This window comes from Pseudorca crassidens, chromosome 2 (genome assembly GCF_039906515.1).
Source record: "Pseudorca crassidens isolate mPseCra1 chromosome 2, mPseCra1.hap1, whole genome shotgun sequence".
NCBI classification, from domain to species: domain Eukaryota; kingdom Metazoa; phylum Chordata; class Mammalia; order Artiodactyla; family Delphinidae; genus Pseudorca; species Pseudorca crassidens.
The window spans coordinates 162,393,208-162,412,235 of record NC_090297.1 but is presented as its reverse complement, the minus strand read 5'-3'; the positions used below and the strand labels follow the sequence as shown (position 1 = coordinate 162,412,235).

Below are 19,028 nucleotides of genomic sequence, written 5' to 3'. Positions count from 1 at the left end.
ACCCTGGTCTGTGATTCCCCATTGAAACCCTTCCCGGGGCCGCGTGTTGCCTAGAAGAGGAAGTCGAGCCCCACAGCAAGTCCCTCGGGGCCCTCTGCAGTCTGACCCCTGCCCGCCTCCAGCCCCGTTTTTCATCCCTGCCCCGAACGCTGCACCCTATGCTCAGCTCCCTGTGCCCTCAAAGTCCCCTGCCACCCTCTGAGCTTCCAGACGGACACACTGGGTCATCTCTGGGATGCACTTCCCCTCTTCCTCCCCTTGAATGTTTCCCGTCAGCTTTCCAGACCTCTCCCCACTTCACGTTCTCTTCTGTGAAGCCTTTTCTGATAAACCAAACAAGATTCGTCACTGTTCCTTTTGTGACCCAGTGTCCCCACCAGAATGTGAGCTCCCGGAGTGGGACCCGGCCGAGCCCCATCTCCTGCTGCACTCTGTATTCCCAGGGCCCAGCATGGGCTCGTGGTTGGTGCTCATGCAATAAGTTAGAACTAACCCGTCGCTGTTGGAGAGGGTCCGTTCTTTAGCGGGTAAGACTCATTTAAAGTAATTAACACCTCTTCATATGAAAGGGTGCTAAAATCATTTTAAAAAACTTCTGGTTGAATAGATTAAAACGATGTTTTTATATTATAAATCCATTCACGGGACTTCCACAGGGCGCAGTGGTTAAGAATCCGCCTGTCAATGCAGGGGACACGGGTTCGAGCCCTGGTCCGGGAAGATCCCACATGCCGCGGAGCAACTAAACCCGTGCGCCACAACTACTGAGCCTGTGCTCTAGAGCCCGCGAGCCACAACTACTGAGCCTGCACACCTAGAGCCCGAGCTCTGCAACAAGAGAAGCCCCCACACCGCAGCGAAGAGGAGCCCCCGCTCTCCGCAACTAGAGAAAGCCTGTGCGCAGCAACAAAGACCCAACACAGCCAAAAATAAATAAATAAAATACATAAATTTTAAAAAACAAAACCAAAAAAAGTGTACAGTTCAGTGGCATTAAGCAAATTCACATTGTTGTACAACCATCACTACCTTCCATCTCCAGAACTCTTTCATCTTGCAAAACTGAAACTCTGTGCCCATTAAATAATAACTCCTCATTTCTTCCTCCCCCAGCCCCTGGCAACCACCATTCTATTTTCTCTTCCTATGATCTGACTACTCTAGGTACCTCATACAAGTGAAATCAGAAAACATTTGTCTTTTTGTGACTCGCTTATTTCACTTAGCATAATATCTTCAAAGTTCATCCATGTTGTAGCCTGTGTCAGAACTTCCTTCCTTTTTAAAGATGAATAATATTACAGTGTCTGTATAGATCACATTTTGCTTGTCTGTTCATCCATCTGTAGATACTTGGGTTGCCTCCACATTTCAGCTATTGTGACTAATGCTGCACTGAACATGGGTGTACAAATATCTCTTTGAGACTCTGCTTTCAGTTCTTTTGGGTATATACCCAGGAGTGGAATTGCTGGGTTATATGGTGACTCTATTTTTAATTTTTTTGTGAAGGGCCATACTGTTTTCCATAATTTTCCTTAATTTTTAATGTAAAGATGCAACCTCCTAGACTGAAAAGAGCTCAGCCTTCCACACTAGACAGATGTGGGTTTAAATCTGCACTCTGCTATGTGGGCAAGTCACTTAGCCTTTCTGAGCTTTGGTTTCCCCTTCTATAAGGTGGGAACCGCTATCCAACTGTCGTAAGGATTAGAGGTAGTGTGGTTAGGAGAAGGTAACATGCTGCAGCACACTGTGGGTGTGCAGTAGATGATATCTGTGTTAATTTTACTGAATATTTCCCCCACGTGCTTGTGTTCACCTTCTACCATCTTTCTACTTCAGTGGTGTTCTCTTTTTTAATGGTGTCAGCTTGTGTTCATCTCATATCCCACAGCATAATACACGAGCAGAGGCGAAGGATGGTGGCGCACACTTTCTCATGGTCCCTATGTCCTGTTTCCTCCCGTGCCCACTACCAAGCCCTGAATTCGTGTCCCCATCATTTTTCAGCTCTGCTTTCTTCGTTTGTCTTAGTCATCTCAGACACTTTCAGTCTACTCAATACCCTGCTGACAAAACGGACTGTCCGTCTTCCCTGGTGGTGTAGTGGTTGGGAGTCTGCCTGCCGATGCAGGGGACAGGGGTTCGATCCCTGGTCCGAGAAGATGCCACATGCCGCGGAGCAACTAAGCCCGCGTGCCACAGCTACTGAAGCCCATGCGCCTAGACCCCATGCTCCGCAACAAGAGAAGCCACCCAATGAGAAGCCTGCGCACCGCAACGAAGAGTATCCCCCCGCTCGCCGCAGCTAGAGAAAGCCCGTGCACAGCAACGAAGACCCAACACAGACAAAAATAAATAAATTTTTAGAAACCAAAAAAAACCGGACTGTCCATTTGGTGAGAGTGGGAGAACAGCATTTGCCTCCCCAAATCTCCCAGAGGGCCACCCCTGGCGCTGCGTCAGGAACACAGAGGGGCTGTTTAGACTTGAATCTTGATCTTGAATCTGTTTGGTTGATCTTGAACCCTTGGTAATTACACTTTAGTGAGCATTATCATTATTTGAGTGGAAGGAGAAACTTGCTTAGAAATGCAGATTCCTGGGCCACCCCTCAGACATCCAGCTCTCGGACGGACACCCAGGCATCTGCATTTTAAACAAATACTGCAGGCGATGATGCAGGTGGTCTGAGGATGAACTTCACACGGGTTGCATTTCTTTGGGTCCCCGTATCCCACCTGCTGTTCACCAGGCGCTGTGCTGGGCTGGGGGCAGAAAGGTGGATGGGATGCCACCTGGGACCTCAGAGGAGTTCTCGGTAGCTCAGGAGGCAGAAACACTCACAAGCAGTGGCAGGTGTTCGGATGAAGAGGAGGACGGGGCAGGGTTGGGATCAGAAATCAGCCTGGTGGACTCAGGGGTCAGCCTTGGATCTGAGGCACGAGTGTGTGGGCTGAGGGAAAGGCCACGTTAGGAAGCCAGTAGGAGCCACCAAGTTTGGGCAAAGAAGGACCAGCAGCCAGGGTGCAGAGAAGGAGGGGAATCAAAGCTCCCCCCACTCCGTCCACCCCAATCCCCGCCTGCCGAGCAGCTTCCTCAAGGAGCAGGAAGTATGAGAAGTAGGAACGTGAGAATCATGGGCTGATTTCCCAAGTGGCTTGTGTTCTTATCTGGACCCGCTCTCCCAGGTCACGTCACCTGTGAGGTCAGGATGACAGAGCATGGCCATCCGCGTCAGACAGCGGTGGGGTCAATGCCCACCTGTGAGTGTGACCTTGGATAAGATACTTAACTCTTGATTGTGTGTGTGTGCGTGCTTTAAAATGTAGATTTTATTATTAGTTAGGTATGGTGAGGCCAACAGATCAGGAAATCATGGCCACTGAAAAGATAGTTTTTTTCTCTTTAACATTCCTCTTTTAAAAAAAGTTTTATTGAAGTATAGTTGATTTACCATGTTGTATTAATTTCTGGTGTGCAGCAAAGTGATTCAGTTATACATATATATATTCTTTTTCATAGTCTTTTCCATTATAGTTTATCACAGGATACTGAATACAGTTTTCTGTGCTATACAGTAGGACCTTGTTGTTTATCCATTCTATATATAATAGTTTGCAGGAAAGATAGTTTGTTACTCACAGTTCCTAAGAGGAGGGGGCACACCGCACTTCGGGGGTGGCAAATAAGAAAGCACAGTTAGGAGGCAGAGGGAGTGAGGGGGAAACGTGGGGAGGAGCCTTTACTGTGGTTTCCACGGGAAGGAACGGCAACACAGGGTAAGCAGGTTTAGGATTGGCTAGTTTGAATCATTTCAGTGGTCTCTGGGGTGTAGGGGCTGCCCTAGTGGTCTGGTACCTGGCTCTGGGTGATTAGGGTAGCGGGGAGCGACCCAGAGTGTGAGAGTCCATAAAGGAGGAGTTTGGGTGTGGGCTGTGGATTGGTTGGCTTGCGTAAGAAAGTCATTTAGTATCTCTAGGACTTGGCTAGCTCTGGGAGGGGTTCTCTCCAGGGTCAGCAAGGCCCCAGATATCAAAGCATCAGAAACACCTGGTTAATACAATATGTAAGCTAGTGTGGTGGGCAGAAGGATGCCACCCCCCCCAAAGATGTCCATACCCTGGTCCCCAGAACCTGCAAATATGGTACCTTACATGGTAAAAAGGACTTTGCAGATGTAACTAAGTTAAGGGTCTTAAAATGTGGGAATTACCCTGGATTATCCGGTGGGCCCAATGGAATCACAAGGGTCCTTATAAGAGGGAGACAGGAGGATCAGAGTCAGAGAGAGAAGATGTAAGGATGGAAGCTGAGGTCAGAGAGGAGAGAAGTGCAGCTCCTGGCTTTGACGACACAGCCACGAGCCAAGGAGTGCAGGCAACCTCAAGAAGCTGGAAAAGGCCAGGGAACCTCCGGTCCCCCAGAGCCTCCAGAAAGGACCCAGCCCTGCGGACCTGTTTCAGACTTCTCATCTCCAGAATTGCGTTGTTTTAAGCCACTAAGTTTGTGGTAACTTGTTACAACAGCCATAGGAAACTCATACAAATAGAAGGAAGGCCAGCTGCCTTGCAGGGTCATTGAGGGGCTCCGAGCCTGTGTAGATAAGAGCCTGGCTGGAGAGAAATGTCAGTAAATGCAGCAATAGTACCCGCAGGGCTCTGGGAAGTTTGGGACGAGGTAAAGACCGTGGACACACCCACCACGTTGCTCTGTGCTTTGCGGCTGCCCAGTAAATCTCGGGCTCTCTGTCCTTCCCCTTTCAGGTCTGGGGTGCTTGGGGGAGCCCCCTCAGGATATGCCCTGGCCTGTGCTCTCTCCCCTCTGCTGGCACCCGCCATCAGCGTGTGTGCCGGGGGTCATTTCCTGAATTTACCCTGTGGGTGGCTTCTGTGTCACCTCAGCGGCAGCAGCTCCTACCTCTGAACTGCTAGGCCCTGAGGATCTTTGCCGCACGAGGTCGGTGCCCTTTCCACCCGCTGTCTGTTGTCCTTAAAAGTGGCTGCACCATCGTTCCTTAATGGCAGGGACCAATTGTCCTGTGGCCTCTGTGTTCCCCCAGAGGCCTCAGGACTGTGCTGGGTCCTTGGCATCCCCCGGCCATGCCTCCTCCAGGCTGGGACATTGGCATCTCTAGTATGGGCAGCAGAGGTGGCCTGAGCCGGAAGGTGCCACCCAGGCCGCTCTCTCGGAGCTCCCGGAGGGTGAACCGCTAGTTCATGTGATGAGCGCACGTGCCGCTGTGATATGCGCTAGTGATGAGCGCACGTGCCGCTGTGTCTCGCAGCGCCCTCAGGAGGCTGTCCCCTCCGGCCTCTCACAGGGACGTTCGTCTCGGCCTTCACCGTGCTGTGTGGCGCCCGCACTGACCTCCCGGACAGGCACGTGTGCTGCGTCTTCTGGCTGAACATCGCCGCGGCCCTCATCCAGATGCTCACGGCCATCGTCATGGTGGGCTGGATTATGAGCATCTTCTGGGGCATGGACATGGTCATCCTCGCCAGTGAGTAACCGCTGGAGCGGGCCGGCATGCGGGGAGCAGGGCTGGGGGAGGGGCAGGGGCCAGGGTGGTCTGGGTGTTTGCGATGCTTCGGGGCATGGGGGCGTCGCAGGGCGATCTGCCTCCGGGACCCTCCCCGCACGCCCAGCCCCGAGGCCTGCAGGGAATCTGAGGGACCTGAGCCGGAGGGGAAGGGCGTGAATAAGGGAGGGAGGGAGCCCCCGTTCAGCTCAGAAACAGTCCTGCTGACAACCGCGGTAGCAGGGGTGTGGCCCGCGTCAGCTCAGGTCCCCTGTGCCCCCAGCATGCCGTTTCCAGACAGAAGGAAAAGCCCACTGGGTATGTTTGCCCTCAGGAAACACTGTAACTTTTTCTACAACTAGAACAGCCTAATTTCAACTTCTTTTAAACTAAGCTTTTTGTTCCTTGATGCTAAAGCCTTACTCTTCCTAATTTGTATGCAGTGGACCTTCACCAGTCACTTAACACAAACTTGATCTGGACACAAAACTACCAGAGAAGACTTGATTAACATTTTAAAAATAACCTAGTGAGATCTTAAAACAGACACATATTTTAAGCAGCCGTACTCGTCACCGTGTGCCCCTGTGCATGGCCCTGTATTGTCACACGTTCCGTCTACCTCATTAGGCCTCAGGTCCTAACAAGGACCACGTCTCCTCAGGCACTTTGCCCTTCTCCCCACACCCCACGCTCCTACTGTGTCCTACACCTGACAAAACCATTGACAGGTGGAATGTCAATGCCAGAGGTGAGCTGTGCCAGGTAAGGACAGCAGAAGCAGGAGGGGAAGCCCAGGGGCCAGGGGCTCTAGAGCGATCTAGAATGATTCCTAGTTGACCCAGTCTGAGTTCAGGATCCTGTGAGGACCCAAGATTCAGGGCACACACAGATGCCAGGGCCCAGCAAGGCTCGGGTCAGTGACCAATTAAGCCGCCAGGCCGGAGAAAATGCAGGTCCCTGAGCATGAGCGAGCTCGGCAGAGCCCGTAGATTGGTCAGACAGGCTGCTTGGAAGCAGCTCCTCCCCTGCCTAGGATGCTGGACTGCCAGGGCATCCCAAAGTTAGAGCTGGGAGACAGGGGCAGCCAGAGAAGAGGGAGGGGGACACTGGGCAGGGAGAAGCTGAGGAGCCGTCCTTCCTTGCTGTGGAGAGCTGCTCTCAGGGCAGGGGCTGCTGTCAGGGAGGATGTCGGAAAGTGGGCAGAGCAGGCAGAGACCAAGGCAGGCCCCTCATGGGAGCCCCGCCCCATGGGCCTGTCCACGGACCACTTGCATTTGTGGGGAGGGGTGCAGAACATCGCTAATTGGACGGAAGTGCTGCCTGTCATCCTGTGAGTCCTGAGAAGCCAAGTCTGACAATTTCCCAGGGGGAGTTGGGTGCTTCCCGAGAGGCCTGTTGTAAGCTCCTGACCTTGGTCCCAGTTGGAAACTGGAAGGGGCCTCTGCTCTCAGAGGCTTCCTCAGCGGCAGATGGAAAGCCTGTGATGGCTGCCCCATCTCCACCCAATAGGAGCCCCGACCCCTCTTACTACATCATCTCCTCATCACACAACTGTCTGGCCAGGCACTGGGGCATGTCAGTAAGGAAATTTCCTGTTACAGCGGCACAAGCCTGTGTCACAGGGTGGGTCTCAATAAATGTGTTGATGCCTAATCTGATCCCGAGAGCTTCCTGGTTTCCTTGTTTTGGTCATGCTTGACACCGGGACCCACAGGGGTCTGGATCTTAGAGACAGCCTCAAGAACTCCCCTTATCACCTCCTGAAGGAGGAAACAGAGACCCGAGAAGGGCAGATGGGGGTCTGTCGCTTCCTCACCTTCCACCACCCTAGCTGTTGACTCAGCAGAAATCCCTCTTCTGTGGCTGGTGTCGGGGCCGTATTTGGCGCCAGGCTAATCAAGTGCTGGAACCCACCTCCCCACCCTTCCTACCCTCTCCCCCCTCCCCCCCGCCCCGATCCAAGCTTTCACTGTGGGTCACCTCCTTGGTTCCAGGGATGCTGTCTTTGTGTCAGACTTTTTAGAACACTGTTTGGGGGATGGACTTGAGGGCTGTACCAGAAAACCCAACACACCTCACCGCTACCCACGTACCCCACCTGGCCACCAGACTTGCTCACCTATCTCAGCAAGGGGTGCCTTTGCCCTTTCTCCAAAAAGTAAGCCCACCCTCAAAGGATGAGTAATTGCCACTGTTGAGATGGTGCTGTGGGCTGGAACTGCCCCGAGCAACAATGCAGTGTGTGTATCCCAGGATGACTACCTCGAAGAGAATAGCCACAATTGACTTAATTGTCCTGGTAGATAGTTGGATAAGGGGCTGTTCTTTCCGGTGTCACTCCAGCCTCGTCCTGTGAAAATGAAGGGAACTTTTCAATTATAACAATACAGCGTGATTTTTCTTTTACCTGGCATTGCCTGGGGTGTCATCAAGAAATGTACCATCAAGAAAAACCTCCTAAGAGGTGAATCAGAGAAATATAGATCAAAGTAGAAGTTAAAATCAGGAACTTACAAGGCCGCTGCTCTATTTATATGAATAATAACAAATAACAGTCAACAACAGCCTGTATTGGTTGTGGGTCAATAAATATTTGGTAGTTGTACGAGAGCCTCTCTCTACTGCCATACCCATGACAGACATTGCTAATCAATCATGACACTTTCTGCTGAATAGTCTTACATGTTCTTAACACAGGGCTTCAGGCAGTCACTATCAATGGATCCAAGATGTCTGCAAGATAAAGTCTGTTTACCATCCCCCACCTGGATCTTTCCCAAAGCAATAGGTTTTATATATGTGGCTCCTGTCCACATAAAAGGCAAGCCCCGTGGCTCAGACAGAGCTGGGCTGGGGCCAGGATGGGTCACTTCAACATCTTTAGGTTGTCACAGTTAAACCTGTCCTGTACCCATCCCTCTTGGGGTCCATCCAGAATTCCATCTCAAGACAAACATGGGTTGGGGGTGGGAGAAGAGTGAGGGGCAGAGATGAGCAGAAGAGCGGCCTTGGCTGAGATAGGGAGGGAAGGGGAGAGAGCTTCTTGGCAGTGTCTCACCAAGTATGACCCCCAGGGAGGGGAGGATGCTCTCTGTGCGCTCCTGCAGCCAAGTCCACACGCCTGCTGGGGCTGGCCACTGGCCGCAGGGGCTGGTCACTGTGAATACTGGCCACGGCCCGCTTCCATCTCCTGGGCCGCACTGTGCATCCTCCCTCTTTTTATATTTCAGGCAGTCCCTCTGGCCTCTGTTTTCAGACTGTTTTCTCTTTCTCTTTTTCTCCTCTTCCTCATGCTGCCTCATAACCCTGTGTTGCTCCAAAGTTTCCCAAGGTGAGTCTGTTGGGGGATGACAGGCCACATGCCTGGGCTGCCTTGGGCCTCCCCTTCACTGTCCTGCCCTGCACCCCCAATGCACACAAACACCCCCTCTCCCAATTGGTCAACAAGCTTCTATTTTCAGAAGCTTCTTTTTTTTTTTTATTTTGGAAAATGTTTAAACATAGACACAAGTAGAAGGCCTAGTACAATGAGTCCCTAAACGCACATATTGGCTTTAACCATCATCCACTCATGGCCACTCTGGTTTCATCGATTACTCCCTACATCTTCCTCTACCCCAAACAACTAAATTTGATGAATATCTGGTAAATAAAGAGAAAAACTACATGTAAGTCCACTGCTGCTCCTCTGTGGGCTGAGTTACCAGCTAATAGGGGTAACCACTCCGCAAATTCCAGACTTATAATTTCACCCTTAAATATTTCAGTAGATGTCTTTTTTTTTTTTTTTTTTTTTTTTTTTTTGTGGTACGCGGGCCTCTCACTGTTGTGGCCTCTCCCGCTGCGGAGCACAGGCTCCGGACGCTCAGGCTCAGCGGCCATGGCTCACGGGCCCAGCTTCTCCACGGCATGTGGGATCCTCCCGGACCAGGGCACGAACCCGTGTCCCCTGCATCGGCAGGCGGACTCTCAACCACTGTGCCACCAGGGAAGCCCAGTAGATGTCTTTAAAAAAAAAAAAACCCACAATACCCTTTCATGCTCAAATAAACTAGCATCAGTTCCTTAATAGCAACAGTGGTCAATTTTTTCCCATGTCCTCGTAATCATCACCAAGGCTTTAAAGGCTCGAAGCCATCAGTCGCCTTGGCCAGTGTCCGAGGCGTCCAGCTGATGGAGCACGCACACTCGGCTCCTGCCTTGTGTACGCTGTCTTCCTTTTTAATTCTTTCCTCCTCTCGGTCCACATGCACCAGATGCCCATCACTTGGGGAAGCCTGCCTGGTACCTTCTCCCAAGGCTCCGCGTTGGGAAATCACAGCAGGCCAGTCTGCTGGGGCCACTTTTGTGCAGTAGCTTCAAGGGTGTGGATTCAGGAGCACAGTGATAACCTTCCAAGCCCCACCAGATCTGCAGCAGACACCCTCCTCTCATATATCCCCCACTAAACCCAAAGATCCATTGTTCTCCATTCATCCCTTTGTTTCCCGTTAAAAGCCAATGACCTTGGCAGTCATTTACACCTCTGTGTGAATAAGTTCTAGCATATTCTAGTCTGGGGGCACCGCCTGGAGAAGTGCTGAGGGAACCGGGTGTCTGACCATCTCTCCTCTGCTTCTTCCTTACAGGCTACAAGGAGCAGGGCATCCCACAGCAGCTGTGAGCCCGGGCGAGCCACTGAGAAGCCCGGTGTCCCAGAGGGCCACGTCAGGCAGAGGCGGGCACGGGGTCTTCACATATTCTCTTCTGCCGCTTCCCGGGTTTGGAGTGGAAAGAGGGGACTTAAAAATATTATTTATTTTGAAAACTCATCTGCTTCTCTCAGTAGGCTCTAAGGGCTACCAGCTCCTCCCGCTGCTCCAGAAAGCCCTGTAGTGCAGACACACAGAGCATCTGGGTTGGGTGGGGAGTGGGATGGAAATGGGAATGCCTAGAGAGAGGCAGGAGCGCCCCGGCTCGGCCCGCTTCGCGTCACCCGCCGCCCACTGCGAGGGCACGAGGGGCCGCCAGTCCAGGCAGCAGTGGCCCTGTCCAGACGAGCAGGGCTCGTCAAGGGACAGGACTGCAGTGGACACCTCCTCCGGGTCCCCAGCCCCTGCCAGATTGGTCTCCTGGGGGCAGCGGGAGTGAGGATGGACAGACTCCAGCCCAGCGTGGAAAGGCCTGCTGTGCCCTCAGCTGTCAGGGGGACAGATCTCCGCAGGTGTCTGCTGACCCTAATCGCAGCCCTCACCTCCTCGCCCCTGAAATCTCCAGGCCTGGGTGTGTTTGACCTTTGTTTCCCTGGGAAGGAGGGCAGTGGCTCCATTCCCGGGGCGAAACTGCTGGAATTGCCCGATGTTCATACACAAATTTACCAACCCAGGTTTGCATGGGCAGCCTTTCCCGTTATACTTAACACCATTTGGGGTCCACACCCCTTTTTCTGAAATCCTTGGGGCCAAATGGGTCTCTGACCTGACAAATTTTGGATCTGAGGAGGAGGATAAGAGATGTTTGCCATACTTCCTTACAGCCCAGCAGAGTCTGGAACAGCTCACCACCATCAAACACGCGACCATTTCTGCAAAGAAACATGTGAATATCAGACTAATTAGGATCAATAAAACTGTAAATAGCCTTACCTCAGTGCAGGTCAGATTTTGCCACTAAATAAGCTATGGGAGAAATGTCACCATTTGAGAGCTTTGGCGGTTTTAGGATTGCAAAAAACAGAAAGAAAAAACAAAATTGTATGGGGTGCTGGCCCTCTCTCTGAAAATCCTTCTTGCAAACAGATGCATTCAGGTGATACTGTTGGTGTTACACAGGGATTTCTCCTGTTGCAAAGGGACGGTCAGGCCCTTTAAGACACCTCTGTAAGTGACTGTTACAGAGCCGGGAGCCAACAGAAGCTGTCTGATTCAAGATCCATCAGAAATTAAGAGAATGGAGACCTACGTGACAGGGACAAGATGGACATTTACATGTCTGTTTTCTTTTCCTTTTCATTCTAATGTAGGAATCGCTAAAATGTGGGACTGGCCCAAAGCCAAGTTTTTGGCCTGACTGGACTTTGTGCCATTGGGTGTGTTTCTCTCCAAGGGGCATTTCCTATCCATCAGGGGCTCTGTCAGAATTTGGCCAGGGCGGGAGGAGTGGCCTGTCTGGCCTTTTTCCCCAAAGGATTGGGGAGCCGGCCGCAGGACAGGTCCCTCGCTCCACCGTGAGCCCCTTTGCGAGCCGCTGCTTGCATAGTCTCTGTTCCTACAACCCTCCACCTGGGGCAGTGGCCCACCTACCCCATCCGCTGGGCTTTCTAATTACAGTCCTGCTGGGAAGTGGGCCTCAGGGTTCCTGTGGCCCGGAGAGCAAACCGGCATCCTGGGAGAGACAGAATTCCTCCCAGCCACTTGCTCCCCTAGCCCACCCTGGCCCTGACTCAGGGGTGGGTTCTCTCCTTGGCCTGATCCTACCCCGCTGTCCACTCCTTAGCTCTGATGAGCTGCCTGGGGCGGGGTTGCACTTTCTGGACACCTGGCAGTGTCTATCTCTTCCCCCTCCTTTCTTCCTGGCCCCAACCTGGGCCTTTGCTGCTCCTTTCACGTTTGGCAGCCTCTGTGTTTTCAAGGTGTGGGCTCAGATCTGGTTTTATCCAGAAAGTCAGAACCTTCTGCTGTGTGAAGACAGCATCCTCCAGGCCAAGAGGAGAGCAGGCTGGCGGCTGGCTGCTCTCGAGGAAGCGGCATCAGAGCACAGAGCCTCCCCTAGAATCAGATAAAAACAGCTCCAGCTGAGGGAAGTAACTCCAGCCCACGGCCCGTCACCCCAAACAGCTCCCCCGAGTTTGCTTGACTCCCCGGAGAGATGACAGGTATCAGGAGGGGACTGCCCCCACAGGGAGAGGGGGGATCTTATTTTCCTGGCGTGGCCGGGGGTGGCTGCTAAGGAGGTAGAGAAGAGAGAGCAATTTCTGTCTCGTGTTTAGTGACACATTCAGACACGGGTGGAGTTTTCTTGAGTGACAAGTGTCACCATGTGTCCCAGTGTGGGATGGTTTCATGCCAGGGTTTGTGTGCTTGGAAGGACATCTCCCCTCCTACCCCCCGGTCCCCGGACCCTCCCCTCACCTGCGGCTGCTTCTCCAAACTTGAGAAGACACCAGCCTCAAGAGGTAGCCCCTTTCCAGGTAACTGACGTGCAGAAGAAACCAAGAGGACCCCAGCCCGTCTTCTGAGCAATGAGTCTATGAGGATTGCCAGGCGGGTGGAACGGCTCAAAATAGCTTCTCTCTGAGTGAGACCATGGTCTCAGAATCATCATCATCATTAGATAAGGAACAGTGGCTGGTGTCCTGTTAGTCCCCTGAGCTGGCCGCTCAGGCTTTTAGATGGCCAAAGTTAATTTCTGAAACACCAGCTGGCTGAAAAGCATGGTTCTCTGGCCAGCAAGAGCTTGGTTGACACACAGCCCTTTGCTGACAGATCTGGGCTTACCTCAGTGGTACAGCACAAGGGTGATGGTCCAGAAACTCCAGGGTGCATTTCAGGTCCAGCCATTTATCAGTCAGAATTCCGTAGGACAGTCCTAGGCCACGGGTGTTCAGGGCAGGGATCACAGGCACACAGAGAACTTCACAGTGAATGAGATACTCCCAGAACCTCATTATGACACTTGGAACACAGTAGCCATTCCCTTGGGCCAGAGCAGGATCCCGGAGCAAGAATCAGCCACCTGGCCGCCTGGGAGTGTCTTGCGGACGGTGGACACAGCTGACCTGGATCTTAAGATCTGAGCCCAAGCCAGGACTTCGGGCCGGGAAGGCCGGGGTCCCCGTGGGGAGCAAAGGGGCGGATGGCTCCCGGCTCCGGTCCGGCACCCCTCCCGCCTGCCGTGGCGCTGAGGCTGCAAGCAGGAGCCCTCCCGCGGCCCCTGCCTGATGAGCAGCAGGCCTGGCCTTGGAGCCAGCCTCGGGCTGCACTTGAGGGAATGTAAGGAGGGGACACGAGGCCCTCTCTCTGCTGCCTCGGACCCACGTGTCAGCCCCCACGACAAGGGCAGCCTCTAGATGCTGAGCCCTTGCCAGGCACTGTGGGGTGCATTTCATCTCCTGTGACCCTTACCGATAGCCTGCCGGGGAATCGGAGGAGGGGGATATCAGTGTGCGAGGATGGGAGGGGGTGGGGTGTTTTTCAGATGTCAGAACTGAGGTGACAAGAGAGGGTCCTCTCGGGGGGCAGTGCCCGGCCCACTCAGAAGTAATAGGGTGCCACCCTGCTGCCACCATCCTGGGCGGCCCTCAAACCTGCGCTCCCTTGATGAAGGAAGGCAAACCTGCCTGGTCCCAACACGCAGGACCCCGCCCAGGGGCTCCAGTCCCTGACCCACCGTGTCTCAGAGGCACAGCAGTGATTTCAGCCTCGTCTGGGCGCCACCAGGGCTGAGGAGCTGTAGGGGGCACGCAAACGGGAAGGACAGAAAGAAAGAAAGCCACACGGCAACGTTTCCTCCTGGAGGAACGGGGACCCAGATCTGAGAAAGAAAAACCAAACACCAAGCCCTGAGGCCAGTGAAAGGAGGGACCGAATCCACGGGACCAGGAGGATGGCTTCCAAAGACCTGGGGCTCCTGAGGAGGGAAGCAAGGGGCTGGCTGACAGTGGTCTTTCTGGGCCATCTTGGCTCTCTAAAATTAAAAAAAACAAAGACCTGACGTGTTTTCTTTAGTGAGCCCCCATTCCTGCCCAGACAGGTGAGTTTGTGAGGGTCACTTCAGTTCTGCCTGGATCCACCTCCCTCTGGGCCGCTGGGCCCCAGCCAGGGCGGATCCTACCCTGGGAGAAGCTGGGCCATGGGCTCCAGGCCCACCTCAGGATTTAATGACACCCGCTGTTTTTATCCTGTTAGTGATGTTGACAGAGAAAGCCTCCTCCATTGTGTAAACGGCCTGGGGATATGTAATTGAGATGCAAACCCTCCAGTTGTTGGCTACAGGGCTGTTCACTGTTATTGCTACTCCCTCTGGCAGGCTTGCTTAGAGGGCTTTCAACAGGGGCATCGGAGGTGGAGGAACACTTTTAAATCACCAGCCGCCACTTCGGCCACACTGACCCTCCCCAGAGACCATGACCTTGGCAGTGGGACGAGCAGTCTGAAGCAGTTGCTGACCCTCCGCGGACACACACTCCCCCGTGGAACCTGGCCTTTGTCTCTATGGGCTCCCTGTGCTGGCCTCTAGTAGGCCCGCCAGGGGAGGCTCCCTGTTTTGCTTTTATGCATTCAGCAAGCGCTCAGTGGGCACTGAGTGGGCCAGGCAGGTCCTGGGCGTGGCCTCGGAGGAGCAGCTCAAAGATACCACTTACCTGGTGAGCAGCATCTCTAGAATCCCCACCTCCACAGGTGGAATAGCAAGGTGAGTGGAGGTCCAAGAGAGGAGATGCTCTCCAGGGCCTGGGGCTGGAGCCTCTCCCCCGCAGAAGGTTCTGTGTGTATTGGAGGAGACAGGAGGCCAGGCTGTCAGGGGAAGGGAGGCTGAGGTCAGCCTGAGCAGGTGGCGATGCCCGGGGTCCTGTATTTTTCATCACTTTTCTTCCCGTTGGATTCTTAGAACCTCAGAACGCTCTTGGGCTCAACAGAGGTGTGGAGGCTTACGCTCAGATTCTCATGGATCCACCCCAGATCCCACGTGGAGACAGGATGAGCCGCTCTGCTGACGGATGGGGGAAACCCCAACCAGAGTGACCCCGAATGTCCCCCGAAGCCCCCGGGGGTGAGTTCCAGCCTCAGCGCTATTCGTCTCTCCCAGTGTCTTGTGCCTCAGTTTAAAATCTATAGCTTGGGTACAAGGAGGGGCTTGGGCAACCGTCATCCTTCCCACTTCTCTCAGAGCAAAGGGCTTGGAGGACGAGCCTTGTCAGGCGAGGGCCAGGGCCAGGCCAGGGAGTAGCCGGCCCCATGGACTTAGAGGCCAGGACTCTTCCTAGTAAAACAGAAACACTGGCCCCCCAATTCTGCTCTCCCTTCCTGACTCTGCCCCAGAGAGGGGAGGTTGACCACAGGGTCCCACTTGTGTGTCCTAATTTCTGGTACAAGTTGTCTCTCACTTTTGATTTAGCTGTGGAATCTCTGTTCCTAACCCCTCTTCCTCCCTGTCTGGATTTGCCAAAATGCCAACCACCCAGGCTGGTCCAGACTCCACGGTCATCCCCGACCCCGCACCTTCACCCTGGAGTGAGCAGAAGCACAGACACATGCACACCCCTGCCTGTGCACACACACAGCGCGCACGTGCACACTCACAGCCCCTTTGATGCTGGGAGAAGTCAGGCCAGGGTCTGTCTGGAGACTCAGGATTGGTACTTACCGTCTCCAGAGGAGCCCCGTGCCCCATCCAGGAGCCACCTCCCTTCAGCAGGGCCTCTGGCCGGTGGTACTTTTGCCGTTGTCACCCCCATCCCAGGCCCAGATGCCCACACTGTTTCCTCTCCCTCCAGGGCCCCTGGTCTTGGAACTCTTCCTCCCAGGGTCCACGGGCTTAGCACCCACACCTCACCAAACCTGACTGTGCTCAGCCCTACGCCCCAGCTTGGCCTTCTGTGGGAGGGACAAGAAGAGTCTGCCCAGAGAAGAGGGGACAGTGGTCTCCTTCTGGGCTCTTGTAGGACTGCAGACAACCCTGTCCTCTGAGGTCCTTTTCTGTTCCTACAACCCTCCCACCAGCCCCGGTATAGGAACCAGTGAGGAGAGAAGGGGGACAGAGGTCACGTCCACCCGACTTTCTGGCCCATGTTCCAAGCAGGGAGAGGGTGACGGTGGCTCTAAGTGGCCTGGGCGCCCTGAGGGAGCCCTTGGCCGGCCCCCTTCACAGCCTAAGCTCCATGCTGTTGTACGTGATGCCATTTTTAAAGAAAACAACATACATAGAAAGAGGACTGGTTCTGTTGCTTATCAGCTGAATTTATATATGGATGAGTGCTGTGATTTACAGTTTTTGATTCCGTGATTGGCTTTGTTTGGGTCGCTCTTCTTTATGTTAAATTAATCGCCGTATGGTTCTATTGTTCTCTGGCAAGATCTACTCCCCGATCTCCAGGGCATTCTTGTCTCACTTCTACCCTGACCATTGGGAGCCCACCCTACCTCCACAAGCTTCCCCTGGGATCCAATCCAGCCAAGGGGCTTTTCCAGCCCATGGCAATGACTGGAGCCTTCCTCGGTTCCAAGAGAGGAAGAAACTTCTAATGCCACAGACTAGGGAAGCTTCCAGACTTGCCCTGGCCCAAACCTTGCAGCCTGGGGCCCAGGCCTGCCTGCAGCTTAGCTCCCACAGACCCTCAAAACCCAGCCCCCACTGGCAGACCTGCCCACTGCTGCTGGGTCTCTACAGCGCCCTCTAAGCACTGAGCAGGGTTCCAGTTTCTCCAGCCTTCTGCCAGCTTTCAGATGCATAATTCGAGCACCTTTACTGTACATGTAATGAAAAATACCATGTATGACAATAAAAACTTGTGTACATATCTCCATGTACATATTTATATATTCCTATTATAAATGTAGAAAGCATGGCATCTCTCTGACATTCCAAGTTTGTGTTTTTTTAAATCCCGGAACTATGGCTTTGGAAACCTTTTCTTCCTTTCCCTCTTTTCTATGTAATAAACACCCATGTGACCTTTCTGGTGGCTTCTCGAGTCCCTGTGTCCTCTCGTTTTCAGAATTGGGCAGATCTCTGACTGGTCCTCGATGCCTCCCTCCTTCTCCCTCAGCAGCATTTGCTGTCGGTGTCCTTCCTGTTACGAAGGTTGCCCTTCTCCGAGGCGGGCCTTGCCTTCTTCCTTCACACTGCTTCCTCGCATCCCCCTTCTCCTGGGAGGCTTGTACAAGTTACTCCTCAAAGGCCCACATGTTTGGTAATCTGATGCCTTCTCAACCTGGAGTTTGCGGGCTAAATCGAGTGTTGGGCCCAGACTGGGTTTTCCAAAAATAAGTGTACAGATGAAACTCATTTTCTTCTGTTGATTGCCAGACGGGTTGATGAGGGACGTGTGTATAGAGTACTTATTTGTCCAAGTCTCCGGTGTAAATAAGAAGCTGGGTAAGGGTGGTTAGGAGAACTTATAACTAACGGGTCAGTTGTAACAAGGGACTGGTTGAACGGATGTTACCTTGGAGGGAATTTCAGGGCATGGCCCGTGGCCCAGTCGGTGTTCTCTTTAATAACTGAATGAAGACCTAGATAGCTTATCCAATGTGTTGCTGAAGGGAACTAAATATATTAGACCAATCAGAATTCAAAGAGCTCTCGAGAGGCAGAGGCCATCTAACAAGATGAAATCTAATAGCGTGAAATGAACAAGTCGTGCTTGGAATTAAGAAGGCTCCAGGCTCTCCCTCGTGCCAGGGAAGCATCTGACAGGCGGCTTGGCACTCAGCAGCAGCGCGGTGTAGGTGACAGAACAGAACGTCTGATTTCCGATGCCTTAGGAGCAGCAACCTGGGGTCCAGAAAGAGGCCACATCTGCAGTGCTGCATTCAACGCCGGGGGCTGTGGGAGGTGAATCCCCACGTGTCACCCCAATACTCACACCCCAATGGAAAGGCCTTGCCGCTCGCTGTTTCCTCAGGTCAGCCTGGGACCCCTGGGGCCCGCCATCCTCGTCCACTTGCCGGGGGCGTTTTGGTGTGTCTACTGAGAGATGCTGCCGTCTCGGGACCTTGATGCTGCTGTGGCCCCAAAGAATGAATCTGCTGCAAGGTACACCTTCCAGGGAGGCTTCAGACTCAACCTCAGGGACTGCTTCGAGGCCCCAGAAATGCCATCTGTGCCTAAGGGTTCACTTTAGTCACTGCTAAAACCAGGACGCAAAGCTCAAGGCAGCATAATGACCGAAGACACATCACGGTTGCCCAGACACCCCAGGGAGCATTTCTTGACGGTGTGCATCTTCCAAGTACTTACTGTGCTCAGGTTATTCCAGGAATGCTTTTGGCTAGAGACTGCTTCCTGCAGAGGGTTCCGGCTTCAGGGGGCTGGTGGGAAGGCACAGTGGGAAATGAAGTTAGCAGCATTCTCCAGCCCTGCTACGTGACAGAAAAGAACCCTGGGGGGCACCGACATCTCCTCTCCCCTCCCCGCCGCCACCTGCTCATCCTGAGGAAGGTGACGTGGTTGAACCTTCTAGTGCCTCTCCTGGAGGGTGAGGAACAGTGTCCCCCAAAGAGACAGAGAGTTCTCAGACCCAGAGGGAAGGGGCTGTGAAAAACACAGAGCCATCTGCTGTCCAGAAATCCCTGCACTCCCAGAGCCCAGGCTCTGAGGGAGATTTGTGGTCGCCTGTAGTCAGTCACAGGACGGAATGCGGGAGGATACGTGGGGGGCAGGAGGCGGGGGGGCCGTGGTTGGGCTGTGGATCTATTCTGAAGATGCATGGCCTCCGGAGCAGAAAGAGAGCTGGGGCAGAGAGCATGCTGGGAGCAAGAACTTAACTAGGACTTGTTGTCACTAGTGAGAGGGACTCAACTTG

At 53.4% G+C, this 19,028-nt stretch overlaps 1 protein-coding gene across 1 annotated transcript in view; it reads left to right on the top strand.

Annotated features, from left to right (window-relative positions):
* Window positions 1-17,180, top strand: part of STUM (stum, mechanosensory transduction mediator homolog) — a 67,289-nt gene extending 50,109 nt beyond the window's left edge. The window contains exons 2-3 of the mRNA XM_067729587.1: window positions 5,327-5,506; window positions 10,156-17,180. Coding sequence (XP_067585688.1) covers window positions 5,327-5,506; window positions 10,156-10,190 — 215 coding nt within the window. The 3' untranslated portion in view covers window positions 10,191-17,180. The remainder of the gene's footprint in view (window positions 1-5,326; window positions 5,507-10,155) is intronic.
* Window positions 17,181-19,028: the final 1,848 nt, after the last annotated feature.